This window comes from Aquarana catesbeiana, linkage group LG04 (assembly GCF_042186555.1).
Source record: "Aquarana catesbeiana isolate 2022-GZ linkage group LG04, ASM4218655v1, whole genome shotgun sequence".
NCBI classification, from domain to species: Eukaryota; Metazoa; Chordata; class Amphibia; order Anura; family Ranidae; genus Aquarana; species Aquarana catesbeiana.
Genome location: NC_133327.1, coordinates 91302300 through 91326155, shown reverse-complemented (window position 1 = coordinate 91326155; position 23856 = coordinate 91302300). Strand labels below are relative to the sequence as shown.

The window sequence follows — 23856 nt, the reverse complement described above, 5'->3', positions numbered from 1 at the left end:
CTTCTGCTGTGTTCCAGTCCAGCGTTCCAGGCTATCTTCTGCTGTTGTTCCAGTCCAGCGTTCCAGGCTATTACCTGCTGTTGTTCCTGGTTCCAGTTCAGCTTCCAGTCTGCTATTACCTGCTGTTGTTCCTGGTTTCAGTCCAGCTTCCAGTCTGCTATTACCTGCTGTTGTTCCTGGTTCCAGTCCAGCTTCCAGTCTGCTATTACCTGCTGTTGTTCCTGGTTCCAGTCCTGCATTCCAGTCTCTGTCCTCAGTCTACACCTCAGACTACTGACTCCAGAGGGTGCCACCACTACTGGACTTTCAGCAACTGTTGATCCTGCCAGGCACCCATACCACTCTTCACTCCTGGCCCTCTGTCTCCATTCCAGGGGAACGGGAGTGGGAGCTGTAAGGGAGGTCTTTTCCTGCACTTCAGGCTCACAACCTACCAGGTACGTGACACTATCACTCAACTAACCCGCCAGCAGACTAGATTTCAATGGTCTCAGGAAGCTCAGGAAGCCTTCAATAAACTAAAGAGACTTTTTATGTCAGCTCCTATTCTCCAACATTCCAACCCAGTTTTACCCTATGTGCTTGAAGTGAATGCTTCGGAGTCAGCAATAGGGGCAATCCTGTCCCAAAGAAGTGGTCAAAAGGCCCTACTCCACCCGGTGGCCTTTGCCTCTCGTAAACTCAGCCTTCTGGAGAAGAACTATGATGTTGGGGATCGAGAGTTGTTAGCCATAAAATTTGCCTTGGAAGAATAGAGATATTTGTTGGAAGGGGCATCCCAACCCATCAAGATCTTCACAGACCTGGAGTATCTCCGAACAGCGAAACGTCTTAGACCTCATCAGGCCCGTTGGGCCTTGTTCTTCTCCAGGTTCAACTTTCATATTACTTACCGACCTGGCTCTAAGAACGGGAAGGTTCTTCTCACGGTTCAACTTTTATATTACTTACCGATCTGGCTCTAAGAACGGGAAGGCAGATGCACTTTCCCGTATGTTCCCAGAAACCAACGAATCAGAAGAACCTGGAACCATCCTATCCCCTCACAACGTCCTTAGTCTCGTTCAGCCCAATCTCAGATCAGCTATTACACAAGCCTCCAGTCAATGTACTGAACCCAAAGTATCCTCCCTGGAATAGAAGGACGGTCTGTTGTGGGCCCAAAACAAGGTATTCCTTCCTTCCCCAGTAAGACTTCAGATCTTACAAACTTTTCACGACCACAAGCTGGCAGGGCACTTTGGTATACAGAAGACCTCCAAACTAGTTAATCGCTCTTTCTAGTGGCCAGGTTGGAGACAAGACTGTAAAAACTATATACAATCTTGCATTACTTGTCAACGCAACAAGGGATCCAACGCCAAGACATGGGGACTTTTAAGATCTTTGTCAGTACCTGAACGTCCCTGGACAGAGGTCTCTATGGACTTTATCGTAGATCTGCCCCCTTCCGAGAAGTTCACTACCATTCTAGTGGTTGTCGACCGCCTTTCAAAGATGGCACATTTCCTGCCCTTAGTAGGCACCCCTTCTGCTTCAACAACTGCAAATATCTTCATAAAAGAAGTGGTGAGACTCCATGGTGTTCCTCACAACATTGTATCCGACAGAGGAATTCAGTTCACTTCTAGATTCTGGAAGGATATATGGAAATCTCTAGAAATCAAGACATCCCTCTCTTCTGCATACCATCCACAAAGCAATGGCCAGACAGAGAGGACGAATCAATCTCTAGAGCAGTACCTCCGGAGTTTCTGTTCCTCTTCCCAAGATGACTGGTCCTCTCTTTTACCATGCGCAGAGTTCGCCTACAACAATTCCATACATTCTGCTATCAACCAAACACCTTTTTGGGCAAACTATGGTTTTCACCCTTCTTTTCTCCCAGATTCCGTTCCCGAAGTTTCAACTCCTGCAGTTGAAATTTCTTGCAGATTCAAGAAACTATGAAGAAAGCCCAAAAGAGCTATGAAGAGTACTATAACAGAGGAAGAAGATGTAACCCAAGTTTCAAGGTTGGAGATAAAGTGTGGCTATCTGCCATCAATCTCAAACTACCTTGCCCATCACGCAAGCTAGGCCCAAAGTTCATTGGCCCTTTTGAAATTAAGAGGGTTGTAAACCCTGTGGCTTTCGAACTGACCTTGCCTAGCTCTTATAGGATACATCCGGAGTTCCATGCCTCTTTACTAAAGCCAGTCACCCCCAACTCTTTTCCAGGAAGAGGAGAACTACCTCCTCCACCATTCAGGGTTGAAGGAGAAGAGGAATTCGAAGTGGAGGCAATAGTAGACTGCAGAAAGAGGGGGGGGGGACGGGAACAGTACTTGGTTAAGTGGAAAGGGTATCCCCCAGAGGACAATTCTTGGGAGCCTGCTAGCAATATCCATGCTCCTCGCTTAATGCGGGAATTTCACATCCTGGGATCCGGGCTAGGTTGGGCATCCGGAGGTTGCCCCTTGGGGGGGGCACTGTCAGGGAAATGGCAGAATCAGGGCCTGCCAGTATCGACACTTCCCCATGCGCCTGCGTGGTAGAATTGCACATCAGCGCGTATTGTCACTCGATCTGCGGGTACGAGCGCGTGTCCCGAACAGATTAGCTCACGTGGGTGCACGACGTAGCGCATTAGCACGAACGCATGCGCACACAGCGGGACGTCTCCCTGGCGGGCCTATATAAAGACGGCTATTTCCTGTGTTTGTTGCTGGTTTGTCATTTCAGCTCCTGTGATCCGTTCCTGAACCTGTGTACCTGTGCCTGCCTGTCGTGACCCGGATTGACCTTGACCTCGCCTTGAACCTCTCCTGTGTTTGACCTCTGGCTACCTCCTGGACTTCTCTACCTGCTTGATCATCCGTGTTTGACCCTCGGCCTGCTCTTGGACTTTGTCTCTGCCTTATCCCAGTGTTTGATCTCAGCCTGCTAGACTACCTGTGTTTGACCTTCGGCCTGCTCTTGGACTTTGCCTCTGCCTTATCCCAGTGTTCTGATCTCCAGCCTGCTGGACTACCCGTGTTTGACCCTCGGCCTGCTCTCGGACTTTGCTTCTGCCTCTGCCTCTCCTCAGTGTTGGAGCCTCTGCCAGATCATTCCTGCCTGTCTCCTGGTGTTTGACCCCTGGCCTGTCCTTGGACTCTTGCCTTGTGTTTGACCCTCTGCAATCTCTGCCAGCTTCAGTCTTCAGACTCCTGCCTAGCCAGTAAGGTGTCAGCCATCCAGCGCGGACCACCCTCTACTTGAGGAACCTCCCAGCTATTCTACTACCTGCTGGTGACCCGTGCTCCTTCGTGCCCGATACCCGCTGTGTCACTTCCAGGGGGTGTCGTGCGCCCAGCTGTAAGGGGAGCCTCTCTCAGCAACTCAGCCTTGGTGAGTACCTGACACAAAGGTTCTCAATAGGATTGAGGTCAGGGGAGGATGTGGAGGCCACACCATCACTTTCTCTCCTTTTATCCCCACAACAGCCATTGATGCAGAGGTATTCTTTGCAGCATGAGATGGTGCATTGTCATGCATGAAGATGATTTTATTATGGAAAGCATAGTTCTTCCTTCTGTAACAGGGAAGGAAGTGGTCAGTCAGGAACTCCACATACTTTGCAGAGGTCATCTTTACACCTTCGGGGACCCTAAAGGGGCCGACCAGCTCTCTTCCTATGATTCCGGCCCAAAACATGACTCCACCACCACCTTGCTGACGTTGCAGCCTTGTTGGAACAGGGTGACCGTCCACCAACCATCCACTACTCCATCCATCTCAACCATCCAGGGTTGCATGGCACTCATCAGTGAACAGGACTGTTTGAAAATTAGTCTTCATGTATTTTTCTGCCCAATGCAGCCGTTTCTGCTTGTGAGCCTTGGTTAGTGGTGGCCAAATGGAAGGTTTATGCACAGTTGCAAGACTCTGGAGGACTCTACACTTTGATGTCCGTGGGACTCCAGAGGCACCAGCAGTTTCAAATATCTGTTTGCTGCTATATGTGATGCATGGATCTGGCAGAAATCTTTCTCAATGTGCCTTTGCCTGCACGAAACCCGTCTGTGCTCTGAATCAGCCACAAATCTCTTAATAGTGCGATGATCACACTTACGTTTTCGTGAAAAATCTAATGTTGTCATACTTCATCCAAGTCATTGAACTATTTCACTCTTTTCGGCAGTAGAGGGATCCTTTTTCTTCCCCATATTGCTTGAAAATGGTGCTCTGCTTAATAATGTGGAACACCCTCCTTTAGTAGTTTTTCCTTTAATTGGGCTCACCTGGCAATCTAATTATCACAGGTGTCCGAGATCGTTTTCAGTGATCAAAAGAGCCTTGAGACACAATGTCATCCATGAGTTAAACTAAAAAACAAAATATTTAATCTTTGTGACACTGAAATAGAATTTGCATAATAATTTGGAACAGGGTGTAAATGATTTTCAAATTTTTTTACAAATAAATATCTGAAAAGTGTGGCGTGCATTTGTATTCAGTCCCCCTGAGTCAATACTTTGTAGAACCACCTTTTGCTGCAATTACAGCTGCAAGTCTTTTTGGGGTATGTCTCTACCAGCTATGCACATCTAGAGAGTGACATTTTTGCCCATTCTTCTTTGCAAAATAGCTCAAGTTCTGTCAGATTGGACGGAGAGTGTCTGTAAACAGCAATTTTCAAGTCTTGCCACAGATTCTCAATTGGATTTAGGTCTGGATTTTGACTGGGCCATTCTAACACATGAATATGCTTTGATCTAAACCATTCCATTGTAGCTCTGGCTGTATATTTAGGGTCATTGTCCTGCTGGAAGGTGAACCTCTGCTCCAGTCTCAAGCCTTTTGCAGACTCTAAGATTGCCCTATATTTGGCTCTTCTAAGATTGCCCTATATTTGGCTCCATCCATCTTCACATCAACTCTGACCAGCTTCCCTGTCCCTGCTGAAGAAAAGCATCCTGACAACATGATGCCGCCACCACCATGTTTCACGGTGGGGATGGTGTGTTCAGGGTGATGTGCAGTGTTAGTTTTCCGCCACACATAGGCCAAAAAGTTCAATTTTGTTCTCATCTGACCAGAGCACCTTCTTCCACATGTTTGCGGTGTCCCCCACATTGCTTCTCGCAAACTGCAAACAGGACTTCTTATGGCTTTCCTTCAACAATGGCTTTCTTCTTGCCTCTCTTCCATAAAGGCCAGATTTGTGGAGTGCACAACTAATAGTTGTCCTGTGGACAGATTCTTCCACCTAAGCTGTGGATCTCTGCAGCTCCTCCAGAGTTTCCATGGGCCTCTTGGCTGCTTCTCTGATTAATGCTCTCCTTGCCAGGCCTGTCAGGTTAGGTGGACGGCCATGTCTTGGTAGGTTTGCAGTTGTGCCATGCTCTTCCTATTTTCACATGATGCATTGAACAATGCTCAGTGAGATGTCCAAAGCTTGGGATATTTTTTTATAACCTAACTCCTGCTAGGCACCTCATATGATAAAATCATGTACCGGTTTCCGACAGGTACGTGAATCTGTTACAGGCACCAGCATTTGCAGTGAATAGGTAAAACGGAATTCTAAATAATGTCTACAGAACACATCATGAAATTCCAGAGAGTGGGGGTAGGATTTGGAATTTAAATTATGGGCCCACACGTGGGCACCCTCTAAATGGCAGTCCTAGGTACCATCCAGGTACCATCCTAGGTACACCACTGCTTTATGTTATTTTGCTTTAACCTGAAATATCACTTCTTTTAACATGCTATAGTATGCTTATGTTCCAGCATTAAAAATGAGCTGCTTTATTTTGTCAAGTACATTACTCTGTTAATATCACTATTAAAAGCCATTACATTCCAGCATTAATAATTACCTGCTTTTTTTGTCAAATGCATTAATCTGTTAATATTCTAAGTAAACACCAGAGGCTTTTTCAGAGGTGTTAAAACATCAGATGTATAGTGAATCTCTGCAGGTAATTGCTAATTTAATCCTAGAACAGTTTAAAGCTGTGATTGGTTTTCAAGAGGTCTCACGTGAGAGATTGCTGCAGTCTGGTTTTGTTCACTTGAGTGAAGAATGTTTATTGTTATTCAACTTGTCCTGGTCTGAAGTTACTTGAGGACAACCTTAAAGGGTTGCAATGCATGTATGGCATTGGAGAAGTATTGCTTTTAAGTTGCCTTAGCACCAGCCTTGACAAAGTGATAAATGGCAGCCTCAGGCACTACCAAGTGGGGGTCCCCACATGGGTGCAGTATGCCCCACTCCCAGGCCTCCCTAAAGTTTTGAGACTCCTTAAACCTGCTCTCTCCTTATATTCCTCTTAAAATCAAACTGAACATTTCTTTTTCTCTGGAATTTCAAAAACCTGGCAAAATTACATGGTGGATCATGGAGGGATTACGTAGGGTATAAGATGTAATCACTATACAGGGGGCTGTGATTTGTAATCTACCCACCATGCCCAAATAAATCTGCAACTTCCATCTTAAATTACACTGAATCCCCAATGGCCCTTACTCCTTTCAAACATAAATTCCCCCATGATTCCTTATCTCAGCCTGGTTTCACACATGTGCGGTGCGAATTGAAGCTCAGGTTTCACTGGGGAGATAACAATCTCCTGTTCAACGGATTCATTGCGTTTTTGCTCAGGATTAGAGAGCAGGGAGAGGGGGAGGGAGGGGGGGAGGTGTAGTGAGGAGAAAGAGAAAATCCTTGTTCAGAACGCAATGCATCTGCGAATCAGATGCGTTCCCATAGGAGATAATAGGCTTGTAGTTCGCACCGCAATGCCCAAAAAACGCACACGTTTTTTGTGCAATGCGCAGTGCGAATGCAACGCACATATGTGAACCAGATGCATTCATATGAATGTATTTTAAAATGTCCTGCGAATTAGATGCGGTGTAAGCCGCATCTAATTCGCATAGGTGTGAACCCGGGCTAAAGGTATTTTCCTTACAGGCTATAGCTCCATCCAGGAGACTAAGACTCCCAATATCCTCTGCCATACTTTTCTCTCTTATGCCTGGTAATTATGCTGGATTGTAAATAGAGGTGTAGAGGGATAATCTACCATGGTTCTCAAATAATAATTATCTCTGCCCTAAATTTGGATTTTCTTTGCATGTTGCATAGCGCTATATATATATATATATATATATATATATATATATATATATATATATATATATATATATATATATATATACACTTCTGATTCTCTTTGTGTTTACATGTATCAAGGTTGCAAATCTTTTTCAATAAAACCTATTTAAACAGAAAATAGAAAACATGGCCAAAATGCTTAACTTCGCAATGTGCATCTACATTGAATTATACATTGGGATATTTTAAAAATGAGCCTAAATTGACATCAGGTCCTTTAGAAGTATTGCTAAACAACATGCATAGAAATTAAAGGTGTAACTTGTAGCTTGTGGATAATCCCTGCCGTATTTACACTGTTCTGTGTACATGCAGAGTGCATGGTAATGCACACTGCTGGTGTGAATGGGCCCCAGAGTTTCTCTTTGCCCTTCACACTAAATTACATTGCATAGATGTAAACCAGCCACACAGGAAAGAACTGGATTTTTTCATTACATGCAGTTTGATGCAGCAAAATGCAAGGGTTTTGCTGTTCCAAAACTGGCAAGTGTGAATAGGCCATAATTTGATTTCCTTGGAAACTCTTGAACAGGTCACAAACAAAAAATTAAGCTGATAAATTGGTAACAACCTTTAAAGTGAATATTTACATGTGCAATGCCCACATAGCTGGTCATCACTTCTTTACGGATCCAGGCTTTGTGAAGGAATGTTCCACTTTCAGACGTGTTGGATACCAGTGTCCATTGTTCTCTATTGTTTCTTCCGCCAGTGACTACATTACTGCAGGACACAAGGACTGGTGAAAGAAACCACTCAGCCCAGAAGTGTACCAGATGCAGAAGATCTTTCAGCAAGCCTAGACCCTCAACAAAGTGAAGTCTGATATCCATTGCTTTCTTTGCAGGGAGACAGTCATTTATTTATTTTTGACAGATGTATTTTATTGCATTGATAAGAAAAAAAAACACATTTATCATTGGTCATTTCATTTTTTTTTAAATAATGGCAGAGTAGCTTTAAGGCCCAGTTCACACTGGTGCAACATAAGCTCTGACTTTGGCAGCACATGTTGCATGACATGTATAAAACAATGGTTTCCTATGACAGACATCTTAACTGGTCCAACACAAGTCGGTCCAACTTTGAAAAAAAGTTCCTGCACTACTTTGGTCCGACTTGGGCACGATTTCAGTAAGTCACCCGTGGCACCCGTGATATCATTAGGCTTCCTGTCTCACCTGGAGCAGCGAGTTTATTTGGATATTCCCCATCTGGACCATACCAGGCAACACATGCCCTCAACATGGAGGGATGAGTACTTTTGGGCAGGGAGGGCTCTGTGCCCTCCCACGCCAAAGCACCTTGTCTCCATGATGATGGGGCCAAGGGCCTCTTCTCAACAACCCTGGGTGGTGGTTGTGGGGGTCTGTGGGCAGGGGCTTATTGGAATTTGGAAGTCCCCTTTAACAAGGGGGCCCCCAGATCCCCCCCCCGTGAATGAGTATGTTCTTTTTTTTTAAATGAAGAATGTCATCCATCGTAGCTCCAACATGTCTTCTCCCTCCGGTTCTTCTCCCTCTGCTGCTGATGTCTTCTTCTTCCAGTTCTTCTCCCTAAACTGCCGATGCCCGGGGGCATGATGGGGTGGTGACATTATAAGGGGGTGGGGTCTCTGAATGACATCAGCGTATGGCCATGCCCCATGCCTATACAAGAAATGGCAGACAGTGGAAGCTGACAACAGCGGGAGCTAGCATCGGGAGAAGAACCAGCAGAAAAACCAAAGAAAGGAGACATCAGCAGCAGAGGGAGAAGAACCAGAGGGAGAAGGCATCACCAGAGGGAGAAGACACGTTGGAGCTACAACGGGTGATATTCTTCATTTTTAAAAAAGAACTTTGTCAAAAAACATGTGTATTGTTTTTATTTATTTTTGACACTTTTTTGGGGAATGGGTAAGGGTACAATGTACCCCATACTCATTCACATAGAGGGGGCGGGATCTGGGGGCTCCCTTGGTAAAGGGGGCTTCCAGATTCTGATAAGCCCCCTGCCTGCAGACCCCCACAACCACCGCCCAGGGTTGTCCGGAAGAGGCCCTTGTCCCAATCAACACCACTCCCCCCCCCCATGTTGAGGGCATGCGGCCTGGGAGGGTTCCCCCCCCTCCTGACCTGCCTGTCTGCATGCTCGGATAAGGGTCTGGTATGGATTATGTGGGGGACCCCACACCGTTTTTCTTTTTGTATTTTGGTGTGGGGGTTCTCAAAGGGCCTGGTATTGTTGGATCCCATTCACTGAAGTCGCATGGAAATCAGAGATGAAGTCGTAGGGCAAAGTCGGATCGAAATGTCGTCTGACTTCCTGTCGAAGCAGTGTGACCCCAGCCTAAGTGTGTTAAAGGTTGAAATATGGAATCCTCCATTAACATACTTTAACCTGGCACCCAGAACACGTTAATATTTTCCACTAGGCAAGTAACTATAGGTTACTTTCAATGCATAGTGCTCTCTATTTACAGCTTTATTTAAAGCTTAAATTGAGGAAGACATCTGAACATTAGGATAATAAAACATGTAAGAGAGCTGTTTTAATTGCCAAACGATTTCTATTTCTGCCCATCCAGATCTGAAATGTATACAGCCCTACCAAGGTTCAAACAGATGACTATGGAAAAGATAAAATGATGGCCACTCTTCATCCACAGTCCACTGTTCCGACAATAAAACAGCAGCCACAGACTGATGAGGTCCTCTCTGCTCATTCTGCTGTCTTCTGCTACTAAGATGCTCAATGTCAGCACATGTGCATGCGACACACCAGATTGGCTTCCAGTCCTGCATCTCACAGTCCCAGGCTGAATGCCCCCACACAGGGGAATCCAAATAAAATTCAGGTTCTTATACTGCTTGCTTGCATTAAAATATATTTAAAGTATATGTCCAGCCAAAGGTTTTCAAAGTAATATTGGATAGAATTTGGGAGGATTAGAACCCCCGTTGGTTTTTATGGCTGTCTGGGTCCTCATTAAAGCAATTTTCTCCCAGTTACTGTCATGATGACAGCGGTTTTACCAGGCAGGAAATAAGGGAAAATCTCCAAAAGGGACACAGACAGAAATAATAATAATAATAAAAAAAAATCTAAAGCAGAAAATGGGCAATTAAGACAAGGGGTCTACTTAAAAGGACATTTGCATTGCCATTTGTCCAGCAAATCTGCAAAAATGAATGTTCCTTAAACGATTTTCTCCTCTGAACAAATGTTCTTTTATTATGGACAATACCTCATTATGGCCACTAGATGCAGCTGATGACCATAACAAATACATTCAACTTTGTAACTTTTTAACAAGAAATGCAATGTAACAATTCTAGAAAATGTTCATAGGTTACATTGTTTGGCCAATTTCCTCAAGTGCCAGTTTTAGAATTGTTACATTGTATCTCATTATAAAGCCCTGTCCTATGTTCCTCAGCCATTATGTTGTATTTTACTACTGCTTAGAATAAAAGAACATTCCTTCAGAATAAAATATCAAGTGGTTCTCCTGCACTGCAGAACCCCCCCCCCCCCCCTTTTATTAAAGCAGCCAGCCAGCACTGATATGTGAGTCACACACTTCAAAACCTTTACAACCCCTTAAGTATGGCTCTACCTAGTCCTTTCCCCATCTATATAAATATAACATATACAATCCAATTATATTAATCAATAACTATTTTCAGGGCATTGTTTTTTCCAACCACCTATACAAAACCAGAAATTCATCCATATAGTTATGAAATATAGAGGTATGAATTTGTGATTGGCATAATGCACTGAAAATAATAATAATAATTATTATTATTATACAGGATTTATATAGTGCCAACAGTTTACGCAGCGCTTTACAATATAAAAGGGAGACAATACAGTTATAATACAATAAAATACAAGAGGATTAAGAGGGCCCTGCTTAGAAGAGCTTACAATTTAGTAGGGTGGGGCAGGTGCCACAAAAGGTTGTAACTGTGGGGAATGAGCTGATGGAAGTGGTAAAAGATTAGTTGGAGACGTGATAGGTTTTCCTGAAGAGATGAGTTTTCAGGGATCGCCTGAAGGTAGCAAGAGTAGGGGATAGCCGGACAGGTGGAGGTAGCGAGTTCCAGAGGATGGGAGAGGATCTGGAGAAATCCTGGAGACGAGCATGAGAGGAGGAGACGAGAGACTTTGAGAGTAGGAGGTCTTGAGAAGAGCGGAGAGGACGATTTGGGTGATATTTGGAGATAAGATTGGTGATGTAGCTGGGGGCAGAGTTGTGAATGGCTTTGCATGTTGTGGTTAGTATTTTGAATTTAATTCGCTGGGTGATTGGGAGCCAGTGTAGGGATTGGAGGAGAGGGTTGGCAGACACTGAGCGGTTGGCAAGGTGGATAAGTCTGGCAGCAGCATTCATGATAGACTGAAGAGGGGATAACCTATGGAGAGGCAGGCCAATGAGAAGGGAGTTGCAATAGTCAAGGCGAGAGATAACAAGGGAGTGAATGAGGAGCTTTGTGGTTTCATTTGTTAAAAAGGGGCGAATTTTAGAGGTGTTACGGAGGTGAATTCTACAAACTTTAGACAACGATTGGATTTAAGGCTGAAATGACAAGTCAGAGTCTAGAATTACACCTAGTACCCTGGCGTGAGGGGTGGGACTGATGGTTGCATTGTTGATTTTGATGGAAAAGTCATGGAGGGGGGCACGGGTGGGGGGGAATATTAATAGCTCAGTTTTAGAGAGATTTAGTTTAGTGGTGCGACATCCATGCTGATATGTCAGTTAGTAAATTAGTAGAGAACAGACTGGAGAAGGAGTGAGGTGAGGAGTAGACAGATAGATTTGGGTGTCATCAGCATATAAGTGGTATTGGAAGCCGTGGGCGGTTGTCAAGTGACCAAGGGAGGAGGTGTAGATAGAGAAGAGAAGGGGTCCAAGAACAGAGCCTTGGGGGACCCCCACAAAAAAGGGGCAATGGAGAGGAGGAGACAGAGTTGTAGATGACACTGAAGGAGCGCTGTCAAAAATAGGCAGAGAACCAGGATAGAGCAGAATCTCAGGGGCCATGGGAATGTAGTTTATTGAGAAGGAGCGGGTGGTCAACAGTATCAAAGGCTGCAGACAGGTCAAGTAGTAGTAGTATGGAGTACTGGCTGTTGGTTTTAGCAGTTAATAAATCGTTAGTGAGTTTTAGTAGGGCAGTTTCTGTGGAGTGCTGCTAGCGAAAGCCAGACTGTTAGGGGTCAAGAAGGTTATTTTCACTGAGGTAGGAGCTAAGACGGTTGTAGGCTAAGCGTTCTAGAAGTTTGGAGGTGAATTGGAGCAATGAGATGGGTCTTAAGTTGTTCAGGTTGGTAGGGCCCATTGAGGGCTTTTTAAGTATGGGAGTGATCTGCGCATGTTTTAGAGGGGAGGGGAAGGTGCCACTAGAGAGGTCGAGATTGAAGATGTGAGTGAGGGAGCATAGGATAGAAGAAGAGGGTGACCGGCATCTGAGAAAAGTTTTGTAACCTCTTCAGTAGTAGCCAATTCAAAAGAGGAGAGTGTTGAATGTACTGTTAGGCAAGGTATGTTGGGTGGGAAAGATGTACGCACAGTGGAGGTGTCCTCACAAATTTTTATATGTTTGTATATTTGGATGTATATGTTTTTCATATTTATTTAGAGGAGGGAAAAGACTAGGGAGCACTGCATTTAGGTTATAATTCCTTCAGAATAGAAAATAGCAACATTAAATTTTGTCCAATTAGTACAGAATGAAAGTACATGTAGATTCGCTGGACAAATGGCTATGCCAATTTTTTTATAGATACATCCCCAAGGGTTAAAGATCTTATCTCTTTACTGAGATATTAGTTAGCAATTAGTTATTAGTTAGACATTACACAGCAAAAATAAATGTGAGACCCCCAATGTTCCAGAAACACTATGGTCCCCTTCCTCAGGATGACAGACCAGGTCTGTTACCTTTAGAAATATGACAGACCCATGTTCTGGGCAGTGCCGGGACAAGGTCATCTATAGCCCAGCACAAACATGCCAAACTGCACCCCCCAAGATGTATAAGCATTATGTGTCAGCATAACCCCCCCCCCAAAAAAAAATGTAAAAAATTGAGCACCAATCTGCATGCTTAACTCATCCCCCTAGCACAAATGCCCCTCCCAAAAATAAAAAAAATCACCCCTCCTAGCACAAATCCTCTACCCTTCAAATCCCTCAAATTTCCTCTCCAAGTACACATCCTCTCCCCCCCCCCACTCCAAACTCTCCCTCCTAGCACAAATACCCCCCAATCATCCACAAAAATCCCAGCCCCCCCTAAAAAAGAAATTCCCTTCCTAGCACAAGTCTGCTCCATTCACACTAGCTGATTTCAAAGTTGCACGATTTTCAGTGCAACTTTGGATTATGACTTTGATACGACTTTGAAGTTCCTTTGATAAGACTTCTACACTGTCTGGCATTGAAGCTGTGTCAAAGTTGGACCAAAGTAGTGCAGAAACCTTTTCGGAAGTCAAAGTGACTTCAGTAGTGTCAATTGGAACACTCTCATAGAGATCACGTGTTCTGCGCCTTTCGGTCTCTAAGTCGCAGAAGTGTAAACTGAGCCTTCCCCTCCCCCCTCTACCATATCACCTCTTCTCGAATAACCCCCCAAAATCTTCCTTCCTAGTACAAATCATCTTCCTCGATCCCCACTCCCAACACAAATCCTTCTAAATCACCACTCCTAGTCTTCGCCCTCACAAATTTCCTCTCCTAGAACAATTCTTACCCCCTGTTACCCCCTGTTGCCCCATTCCCAAATTCCTCCCGCTCAATATTCTTGCGGCACCCCCAGGGCTGGACTGGGACAAAAATTTGGCCCTGGACTTCCTCATGACCGGCCCACTTTAATTTTAAGTGTCCCCAACAGGGTCCCCCTTACATCAGAGTGTCCCCAACAGCATCCCCCTTACATCAGAGTGTCCCCAACAGCACCCCCTTACATCAGAGTGTCCCCAACAGCACCCCCTTACATCAGAGTGTCCCCAACAGTGCCCCCCTTACATGAGAGTGTCCCCAACAGCGTCCCCTTACATCAGAGTGTCCCCAACAGAGTCCCCCTTACATCAGAGTGTCCCCAACAGCGCCCCCCTTACATCAGAGTGTCCCCAACAGCACCCCCCTTACATCAGAGTGTCCCCAACAGTGCCCCCCTTACATCAGAGTGTCCCCAACAGCGCCCCCCTTACATCAGAGTGTCCCCATCAGTGCCCCCCTTACATCAGAGTATCCCCAACAGCGTCCCCCTTACATCAGAGTGTCCCCAACAGCATCCCCCTTACATCAGAGTGTCCCCAACAGCGTCCCCCTTACATCAGAGTGTCCCCAACAGCGCCCCCCTTACATCAGAGTGTCCCCAACAGTGCCCCCCTTACATCAGAGTGTCGCCAACAGTGCCCCCCTTACATCAGAGTGTCCCCAACAGCGCCCCCCTTACATCAGAGTGTCCCCAACAGCACCCCCCTTACATCAGAGTGTCGCCAACAGCGCCCCCCCTTACATCAGAGTGTCCCCAACAGCGTCCCCCTTACATCATAGTGTCCCCAACAGAATCCCCCTTACAACAGAGAGTCCCAATCAGCAGCTCCCTTCACAGAGAGTCCCAATCAGCAGCCCACTTCACATCAGAGTCCCCACCAGCAGCCCACTTCACATCAGAGTCCCCACCAGCAGCCCACTTCACATCAGAGTCCCCACCAGCAGCCCACTTCACATCAGAGTCCCCACCAGCAGTCCACTTCATATCAGAGTCCCCACCAGCAGCCCACTTCACATGAGAGTCCCCACCAGCAGCCCACTTCACATGAGAGTCCCCACCAGCAGCTCCCTTCACATCAGTGTGTCCCCATCAGAAGCCCCCTTCACATCAGTGTGTCCCCATCAGAAGCCCCCTTCACATCAGTGTGTCCCCATCAGAAGCCCCCTTCACATCAGTGTGTCCTCCCCCTCCCACATGTACTCACAGTTTTGAAGGCAGCTTCTCGTTCCCCTCTCCAGTCATGTGAAAACAAGTGATAGGGGAGAGAGGTAGGAAAGTCCGCCGTTGGTCTATCTCCCCCTGCAGGCTGGAGGGAGCAGAAAGCCTAATGCTCTCTCCAGCATATGACGGAAGCTGCTCCTCCTGACAGGAGTGAAATTGCGATCACTCACTGTCAGAGTACCCACCGGGAATCTCCAGGTAGTCCCTATGGCCAGTACATGCCTGGGCACCCCCCCCCACCTCACATGATACCACAGTGCCCAGGACAGCCGCCCCTCCAGCCCATTCCCTGTCCCAACCCTTGTTCTGGGCATACTTCCTTGAATGTATAGGGCCCTAAACGCGAGTACCGCTCAGTGCAGTGCCCAGCCACATCCAACCACTTTGTCTTTCAGCCTATTTTGAGAAGCTGCTGGCAGTGGGGCTGGACGCTGCACCTGTGCCTCCCAGGCACCCAAAAATACATGTGGGCCAAGCAGGCAGTGTGCATAAGGCCTAAATGTAAGGAGGTTGTACTGTGGTGGTAGGTAGGTTGGGACACCGCTGTGTACCACACTGTGTTCTGTACATTACTGTGCATTACATTTATTGCGCTTAGGCTCCTTGCACACTGGAGCTCAAAAAAGCTTTTTTCTGGACGCCAGATTGCTGGCAGAAAATGCTGGTTGAAAAATGCGCTTTTAATAGCATTTTGTACTAGCGTTTATGCGCATTTATGAGCATTTTTATTAAAAATACACAGAGGACACTCCAAAAATCCCACAATGCATTCCCAAACTCCCACAATGCATTGAAAAAATAGAACGCCGAACGCTAATTAACACGCGTTTTTGAGCATTTATCGGCGTTTAGTGGTTTTTAGCTTTATTTTGTGGTCAGAAAAACAGCACTTTGAACGCGATTTTATGGCGTTCAGAGAACAGCCCATAAACTACACTGCTGATAAAAGCTAAAAAACGTCCATGTGTGCATGGCATAGGCATGCGCACAGGGTGTGCCGGGTGTGCCTGGGCATACCCTAATGTGTGTCTGGAGATCTGCTGTAAGATGCTGCAATAGACTGTATAGGGAGCTGCCTGTGACACAGTTTCCCATTGAGCAGTCAGGGAGGCATGTAAGAGCCGTTTAGTGCTTTAAACTGTAATGTAACGTCACTGCTTGCAGATAGGAGCTGTCAAAACTCGGGGCTGATGTCGGGGGTGGGCGGACCAAACAGCTAGCCTATCAAACACGCTGATGTCAAGGGCTGGGCGGGCAGCTCCATGTATGTGGCCCCGCCCCATTTCTATCAGCTATTAAACACCAGCCAATGATTGAACTGCTTAAGAAAGGGGGCAGAGCCATATAAACAGAGTGGCCCGCCCTGCCCCTCTTCCTTTGGCTGGTGTTTGATAGCTGATAGAAAGGGGTGGAGCCACACACACAGAGCGGCCTGCCCAGCACCTATCCCGTTGGCTTGTGTTTGATAGGCTAGCTGTTCGGTCCCACCCACCCCCAACATCAGCTCCGAGTTCTGACAGCTCCTCTCTGCAAGCAGTGATATTACATTACAGATTCACGCACTGAGCGTCTCTTACATGCCTTGCTGACTGCTCAATGGGAAACTTCCCCTCTCCTAGATCAGTGCCAATCGGTGCCGCCTATCAATACCCATCAGTGCCCCCTATCATTGCCAACCAATGGCACCTATCAGTGCCGCCAATCAGTGCCACCTATCATTGCCCATCAGTGCCACCTGTCAGTGCCAATCAGTGCCCACCAGTGCCACCTGTCAGTGCCCATCAGTGCCACATGTCATTGCCAATCAGTGTCCACCAGTGCCACCTGTTAGTGCTAATCAGTGCCCACCAGTGCCACATGTCAGTGCCCATCAGTGCCCACCAGTGCCACCTGTCAGTGCCAATCATTGCTCATCAGTGCCACATGTCAGTGCCAATCAGTGCCCACCAGTGCCACCTGTCAGTGCCCACCAGTGCCCATCAGTGCCACCTGTCAGTGCCAACCAATGCCACCTATCAGTGCCAATCAGTGCCCAACAGTGCTTTCAATCAGTGCCACCTATTGGTGCTGCCTATCAGTGCCCATCAGTGCTGCCTATCAGTACCCATCAGTTTTGCCTACCAATGCCCATCAGTGTCACCTATCAGTGCTGCCTATCAGTGCCCATCAGTGCCGCCCATCAGTGCTGCCTATCAGTGCCAATCAGTGCCACCTATCAGTGCCACCATGCAGTGCCTATCAGTGCTGCGAACCAGTACCACCTATCAGTGCTCATCAGTGCTGCCAATCAGTGCTGCCTATCAGTGCCCATGAGTGCTGCCAATCAGTGTCACCTATCAGTGCCAATCAGTGCTGCCTATCCGTGCCTATGAGTGCTGCCTATCAATGCTTCCAATCAGTGCCCATCAGTGCACTGAGTGCAGGGATGGGCAGTTGAACTCAGCAGCTAGGCACATTGTCTATGGGGGGGTGGCCTGGTGGGGCACAACTGAAATCCGTCTGTTTATTAATGCCACGTGCCGATCTTTAGTATAATACGTAATCACCACACTACTATTTACAATAAATTACTGGAGGTAAATTAAAAAAGTCTCAGTAAAAGGCCTGCCACTAAGCACGGTTATGTGTTCCCATACCACAAAAAAAAAGTGCAGCGCTAACTTACTAATCAATAACTTAACAATAGTGGTGGAACCCTCTATTGTATGGAAATCTCAATAGACGTCAATATTACCACAATACCAGTGATATGTAACGACACATATAATACACATCAAACTGAAAAAATAATTAAAAAATGAAACTTAGCAGGGATGGTGGAAACCCCTCCTATAGATTTTTGCCATACAGATTAACTACAAGTGCAATAATTCCAGTGATATGTGATTTCACATGTAATACACATCAAAATTAGAATAAGACATCTTTTTTTTTTTTAACTTAGCAGGGATGATGGAAACTCTACAGATAGTTGCAATACAAATTAACTTCAAGTGCAACAACCGTCTAGTTGGAAGGTTCACACCATTATAGCACTTTGGAATTTTTATTGTTTAGATTGTTACACTTAATTCTATATGTTTTAGTTACTATTATAATGTGAATTTTTGCGCTTGAAGTTAATTTTCCACCACCCTTGCTCAGTCCATGTCTTTATGGACCTTGCTTTGTGCACTGGTGTGCAGTCATGTTAGAACAAGTGGCCACCCCCAAACTGTTCCCACAATGTTGGTAGCATAAAATTATCCAAAATGTCTTGGTATGCTGACGCCTTAAGGCTCCATTCACACTAGCGCGTTTTTTGATGCATTTTGCATTTTGCAGACATGCATGGGAATTTTTTTAACATGGGTTCCTATGGAACATGTTCACATCAATGCCTTTTTGTACCTCTGCATTTTTGGAAAGGGTCAGGGACTTTTTTTCATGCAAAATGCAGCGTTTTGCATGTAATAGAATTCAATGGACCAGCATCAAAAACGCAAGTGCACCGTTTTTGCAGCGTTTTTACAGTGTTTTTGCATCGTTTTTGATGCGTTTTTGGCGTTTTTTTTTTTTTTTTTTTTTTTTTAAAAACTGTAAAAAAAAAAAAAAAACGCAAAACGCTGCAAAAACGCTGTAAAAACGCTACAAAAACGCTGCTCAAAAACGTGGCAAGCATGACAAAAAAAAACTCCAAAAACACTCAAAAGCAACATGCATAGGTGTGAATGGAGCTTTAGGCTCCATTCACACTAGCACGTTTTTTTATGCATTTTGCATTTTGCAGAAATGCATGGGAATTTTTTAACATGGGTTCCTATGGAACATGTTCACATCAATACCTTTTTGTACCTCTGCATTTTTGGAAAGGGTCAGGTACTTTTTTCATGCAAAATGCAGAGTTTTGCATGTAATACAATTCAGTGGACCAGCATCAAAAATGCATGTGCACCGTTTTTGCAGCGTTTTTACAGCATTTTTAATGCGTTTTTGCAGGGTTTTTTTTGTTTTTTTTTATTTTTTTTGTTTTTAAAAACTGTAAAAAAAATGCAAAACACGGCAAAAACGCCGCAAAAACGCTGTAAAAACGCTGCTCAAAAACGTGGCAAGCATGACAAAAAAAACTCCAAAAACGCTCAAAAGCAACATGCATAGGTGTGAATCACTGGAACTAAGGGGCCAAGCCCAACCTCTGAAAAACAACCCCACACCAAAACCCCACCTCCACCAAATGATTTGGACCAGTGCACAAAGCAAAATCCATAAAGACATGGATGAGCGAGTTAGAGGTGGAGGAACTTGACTGGCCTTCACATTAAAGTGGAGACTGTGAGCCAGGACTTCTCATCCAACATCAGTGCCTGGCCTCACAAATGCTCTTCTGGAAGAATGGTCAAACATTCCCATAGACACACTCCTAAACCTTGTGTCTTCCCAGAAGTGTTGAAGCTGTTACAGCTGCAAAGGGTGGACCAACTCAATTTTGAGCCCTACGGACTAAAACTGGGATGCCATTAAAGTTCATGTGCGTGTAAAGGCAGGCGTCCCAATACTTCTGGTAATACAGTGTATATATATATATATATATATATATATATATATATATATATATATATATATATATATATATATATATATAAAAGAGCATGTGTGTTTGAGCTTTGGGGTGCACACCCTAATGCAATAGGCTGCGCACGCCTATGGTGCCTGGACACATAGGATAACATAGAGTGGCGTTTATGGGCTGTTAAAAAAAAACACCCAAACTCCAAAAAATTGCCGTTTATGAGCTCCAGTGTGCATGGAGCCTTATACTGCAATGCAATTATGGTACTGGGCCCTGAAAATAATTGTACAGTGATTGTACAGTTTAGATTTACGTATGTGTACAAATTACCCATTCAGATTAATTTCCAAGTTTTAGAAACAGCATGATGTGAGCTGAATGTCAATTTTCCAATGAAGGAAAACATAATTCTATATTTGAGGTTTTAGTATTATAAAGTACATAAAAATCACTGTGCTCAGAAAAAAAAATCAATGCCTAGTTATTCTTTGCATCAAATCCCCTGCTTTGCCTATGTCAACAAATTATCAATAATTGGAGATCTTGTTACAATTACACAGCTAGCTAAGATATTATGTAGACAATACAAAGAAAACAAAAACATTGCTAGAAAAATGAAAGTGAGCAAGTGAGAAGCAAGGAATAATGTAAAACACAAAAAGAACTGTATATATTTAAGGTGAATATATTAGAGGAAAAAGTGAAGAAAGATTGAGGAAAGGAGGAGAAAGAGGAAAGGGTATACGAATATGGGAAGAAGGGGGAAAAAGAGAGAGAGAGAAAGAAAAGAGAGAGGAAAGAGGAGAATGAGAGAGAAGAAAGAGAAAAGGAGAGAGGGGAGAGAGAGAGGAGAGACAGAGAGAGAGGGAAAGAGATATGTGACAGCTGAGAGGGACATGAAAAACTGAGGACTTAACCCCTTCCCGCCGAGCATACGCAGATGTGCGTACTCGGCTTTCTGGGGTTATACCGGGATGATCCCCGCAGCTGGAGGCATCATCCCAGTACCATGTTGTAGAGCGGGCGATCGGCTATCCATGTATAACAACCGATGCGGCTAAAAGCCGCTCGGCTGTTATACCAGAGGAGCGGGAGGGGACACCCCCCCTCCCGCCGCCTCCCGCTGCCGCCTCCCTCCGGCGGCTGCTGACAGTCTGGAATGAAGCCGTGTACGGCTTCGTTCCAGCCTTCTAATTGTAAACGCGAAAGTGTCCCTTTTCCAAAAAATTTGCGTTTAAAACACCGCTGCACAAATACCGTGTGATAAAAATTATTGCAACAATCGCCATTTTATTCTCTAGATTCTCTGCTAAAAAATATATATAATGTTTGGGGGCTCTAAGTAATTTTCTAGCAAAAAATACAGATTTTAACTTGTAAACACCAAATGTCAAAAATAGGCTTAGTCATGAAAGGGTTAAAAACCCTTTACACAGTTTTACACAGACTTATGTCCGTTCACCTATATATTACCCATTACACCCCCCCCCCCCTTTTTTTTTCTATACAAACTCAACTACTTTGGCAATGCTAACATGAGAAGAGAAAGAGGAGAGAAGAAAGGGGGGGGGGGGGGGAGAGAGAGAGAGAGAAGAGAGAAGAGAAAAGAAGAAAAGAGAAGAGAGGATAGAAAGGGGAAGAACTGAGTGAGACAGAAATAGAGAAAGGGAAAAAAGGAGAACTAGAAAGAACAGAAAAGGATAGAATGAGGAAAAATGGAGAGATGGAAGGAGAAAAAAAAGTTGGATATAAGGGAAGACTAAAGTGAAAAAGAGAAATAAACTGAGGTAGGGAAAGAGAAAAAACACACACAGAGGGGTTATGAGACACAGAAAAGGGAGAAGGTGGAAAATATGAGAGGTAGAAGGAAAAAAAAGTAGAGAAAGAAAGATGGACAAAAGGGAAAGTGTTAAGAAGGTAGAAAAGGGGGGGGGGGGGGTAGATTAGATACAAATAGAGAAAGGGATGCAGAGACAAAAAGGATAGAACAGAGTGAGAAATAGAGAAAATGAAAAACAAACAAAAAAAACAAAAACAATTAACTAGTAGGGATTTGAGTCATAGAAAAGGGAAACAGAGGAAAAGAGTGAGAAGAACGAAGAAAAGAAAGAAAGAAAGAAAGAAAGAAAGAAAGAAAGAAAGAAAGAAAGAAAGAAAGAAAGAAAGAAAGATAAAAGGGGAGAATAGAGTGAGACAGAAATAGAAGACATGGAAAAAAGACACGGGAAGGGGAAAATGAGAAACAAGAGCTAGAAAAAGAAAGATGGAAAATGGAGGGATAGAAGTGGAAGAATAGAGTGTGATATAGAAACAGAGAAAGGAGAGGGATGCGAGGGGGGAAGGAGGAAAATCAGAGAACTAGAGAGGATCTGAGTCACAGAAAAGGGAGACGAGCAGCAGACAACTTGAGACAGTAGCACACCTGTTGCTGAGCGTTCAATAGACATTATTACCTGGATGAAGATCTTCAGAGTAGCTGTAGACACCAGACTAGTGCAGATAAGTGATGAGGGATCCGGCTCTCCATCTGGGCTCATGTTCTCATACTTGATCCCCATTATAAAAGCCATAGGCAGGGCGAAGATTAGGGAAGAGACCCATATGGCAGCCAGAATCTTCTTAGTCCTCATTTTGGACATGACCCTCTTAGCCCTCATGGGGTGGCAGATGGCCAGGTACCTCTCACAGCTTAGACTTGCAATATTCAGCACAGTGGCATAGGAACAGATGTCACGGAAGAAATAGTAACCTCTGCACACCGCATCCCCAAACACCCAGGGGTAGTGAAACCATATGAAGTTGTACAACTCTATGGGATGCTGATCACCAGAATAAGGATGTCAGATAGTGCCAGGCTTACAAGGTGGTAATGCACTGTGCCCTGCAAGCCGTGCAAGCTCTGCTTCTTCAGCACCAGCTGGATGGTCAGCACGTTGCCGGTGGTGCCCACCAGGAAGATGAGGATATACAAGACAGTGATGAAGACCTTAGATAATAAGTTAGTGTTAACCCCAAGTGGGTGAGATGTGTCTCTGGTGGCATTTGGCACCTCTAATCCCCAGGTGGAATTCTGTAGTGCCAGCATCCTCAGTGTCTTCCAGATCCACACACATACACTGTTGGATGAAGCTCTGGCAGGTTGGTCCTCCTCCAGCTGTAGACCCCACGTCACTCCATGCCCTCCAGACAGGGTGCTGGTGGTGTGTATAAAGCACTCAATGAATCATGCCACTTATTAATTAAAGCACCTTACCTGCTGACTTCTCCAAGGGCTGCAATGCCTGTGCAATCATGCCAACCAGTTTATAATGATTCCCATAATGACAGCAGCTTCTGATCCAAATGCTATTTAGCGATCCAAAGTAAATGCAGAGTACATTCATAATAATACTGAAGGATAACACATTCTGATCTCCAGCAAGCACACATATTAAATCCTTCTCCAGGAGCTGTGTGTAGGGTAGGCAGACTGATTGCTGGAAAGCTGGGGACCTTTTAGCCTGTGTGCTATAATAATACAGGCTGACAATAAAAGAGGCAATTGCATCTGATGTGGTCCCCCTGGTTAGAAAAGCAGATTATAAAGAGAACAATAAATAATCAATTGTAAGTGGTGAGTGCTGGGAACATTTATCAGGTGTTTGGTCCTTGCTGGTTAAGCTCTGATTGTAATTAAATGCTTATCAGTTTGACACATGTCAGAATTTATAGGTGAGTTTTTAGTAATGACTATAGAAGATGACAGGGGCAGGTGCTTAGAGGTGCTTAGAGGTGGGATATGGCTTCTCATCTATTATGGGAAAGGGATATTAATGCACTGCTTGGTTCCCCACTTGGGATGGCACTGCAAGTCCCAGCACCTCCTGGCAGTTCCACTGTAGATAGCTATCCTTCCAGTGCTTACTTGTGTGTTAGTACAGTGATATGAAAGGGTTACTGTAGAGAGATAGTATAGGTTCATTTGCATTTCCTATACAGAAATGAGTGTAATATTTATAGGCTAGTAACCTAGGTAAGAGATCAAAGAAGAGCATGAAGATTCTTAAATCCTTTAATGACAGATACTAATTCAGATTAGACTTTTAATTTCTAGGTAAAGCTGGTCATATGCAAATAGATTGTTGTCATATTAATGCCAAGGTAATCAGGTGTCCAAA

The 23856-nt window shown here is 44.8% G+C and overlaps 1 protein-coding gene across 1 annotated transcript in view; it reads right to left on the bottom strand.

Moving 5' to 3' along the window:
• The window catches only part of NTSR2 (neurotensin receptor 2), a 94711-nt gene extending 71488 nt beyond the window's left edge, over positions 1 to 23223 (bottom strand). Inside the window, 2 exon segments of the mRNA XM_073625368.1 lie at positions 22153 to 22511; positions 22514 to 23223. Of these exon segments, the coding sequence (XP_073481469.1) occupies positions 22153 to 22511; positions 22514 to 22784 (630 nt within the window). The 5' untranslated portion in view covers positions 22785 to 23223.
• Between the last annotated feature and the right edge of the window lie 633 nt (positions 23224 to 23856).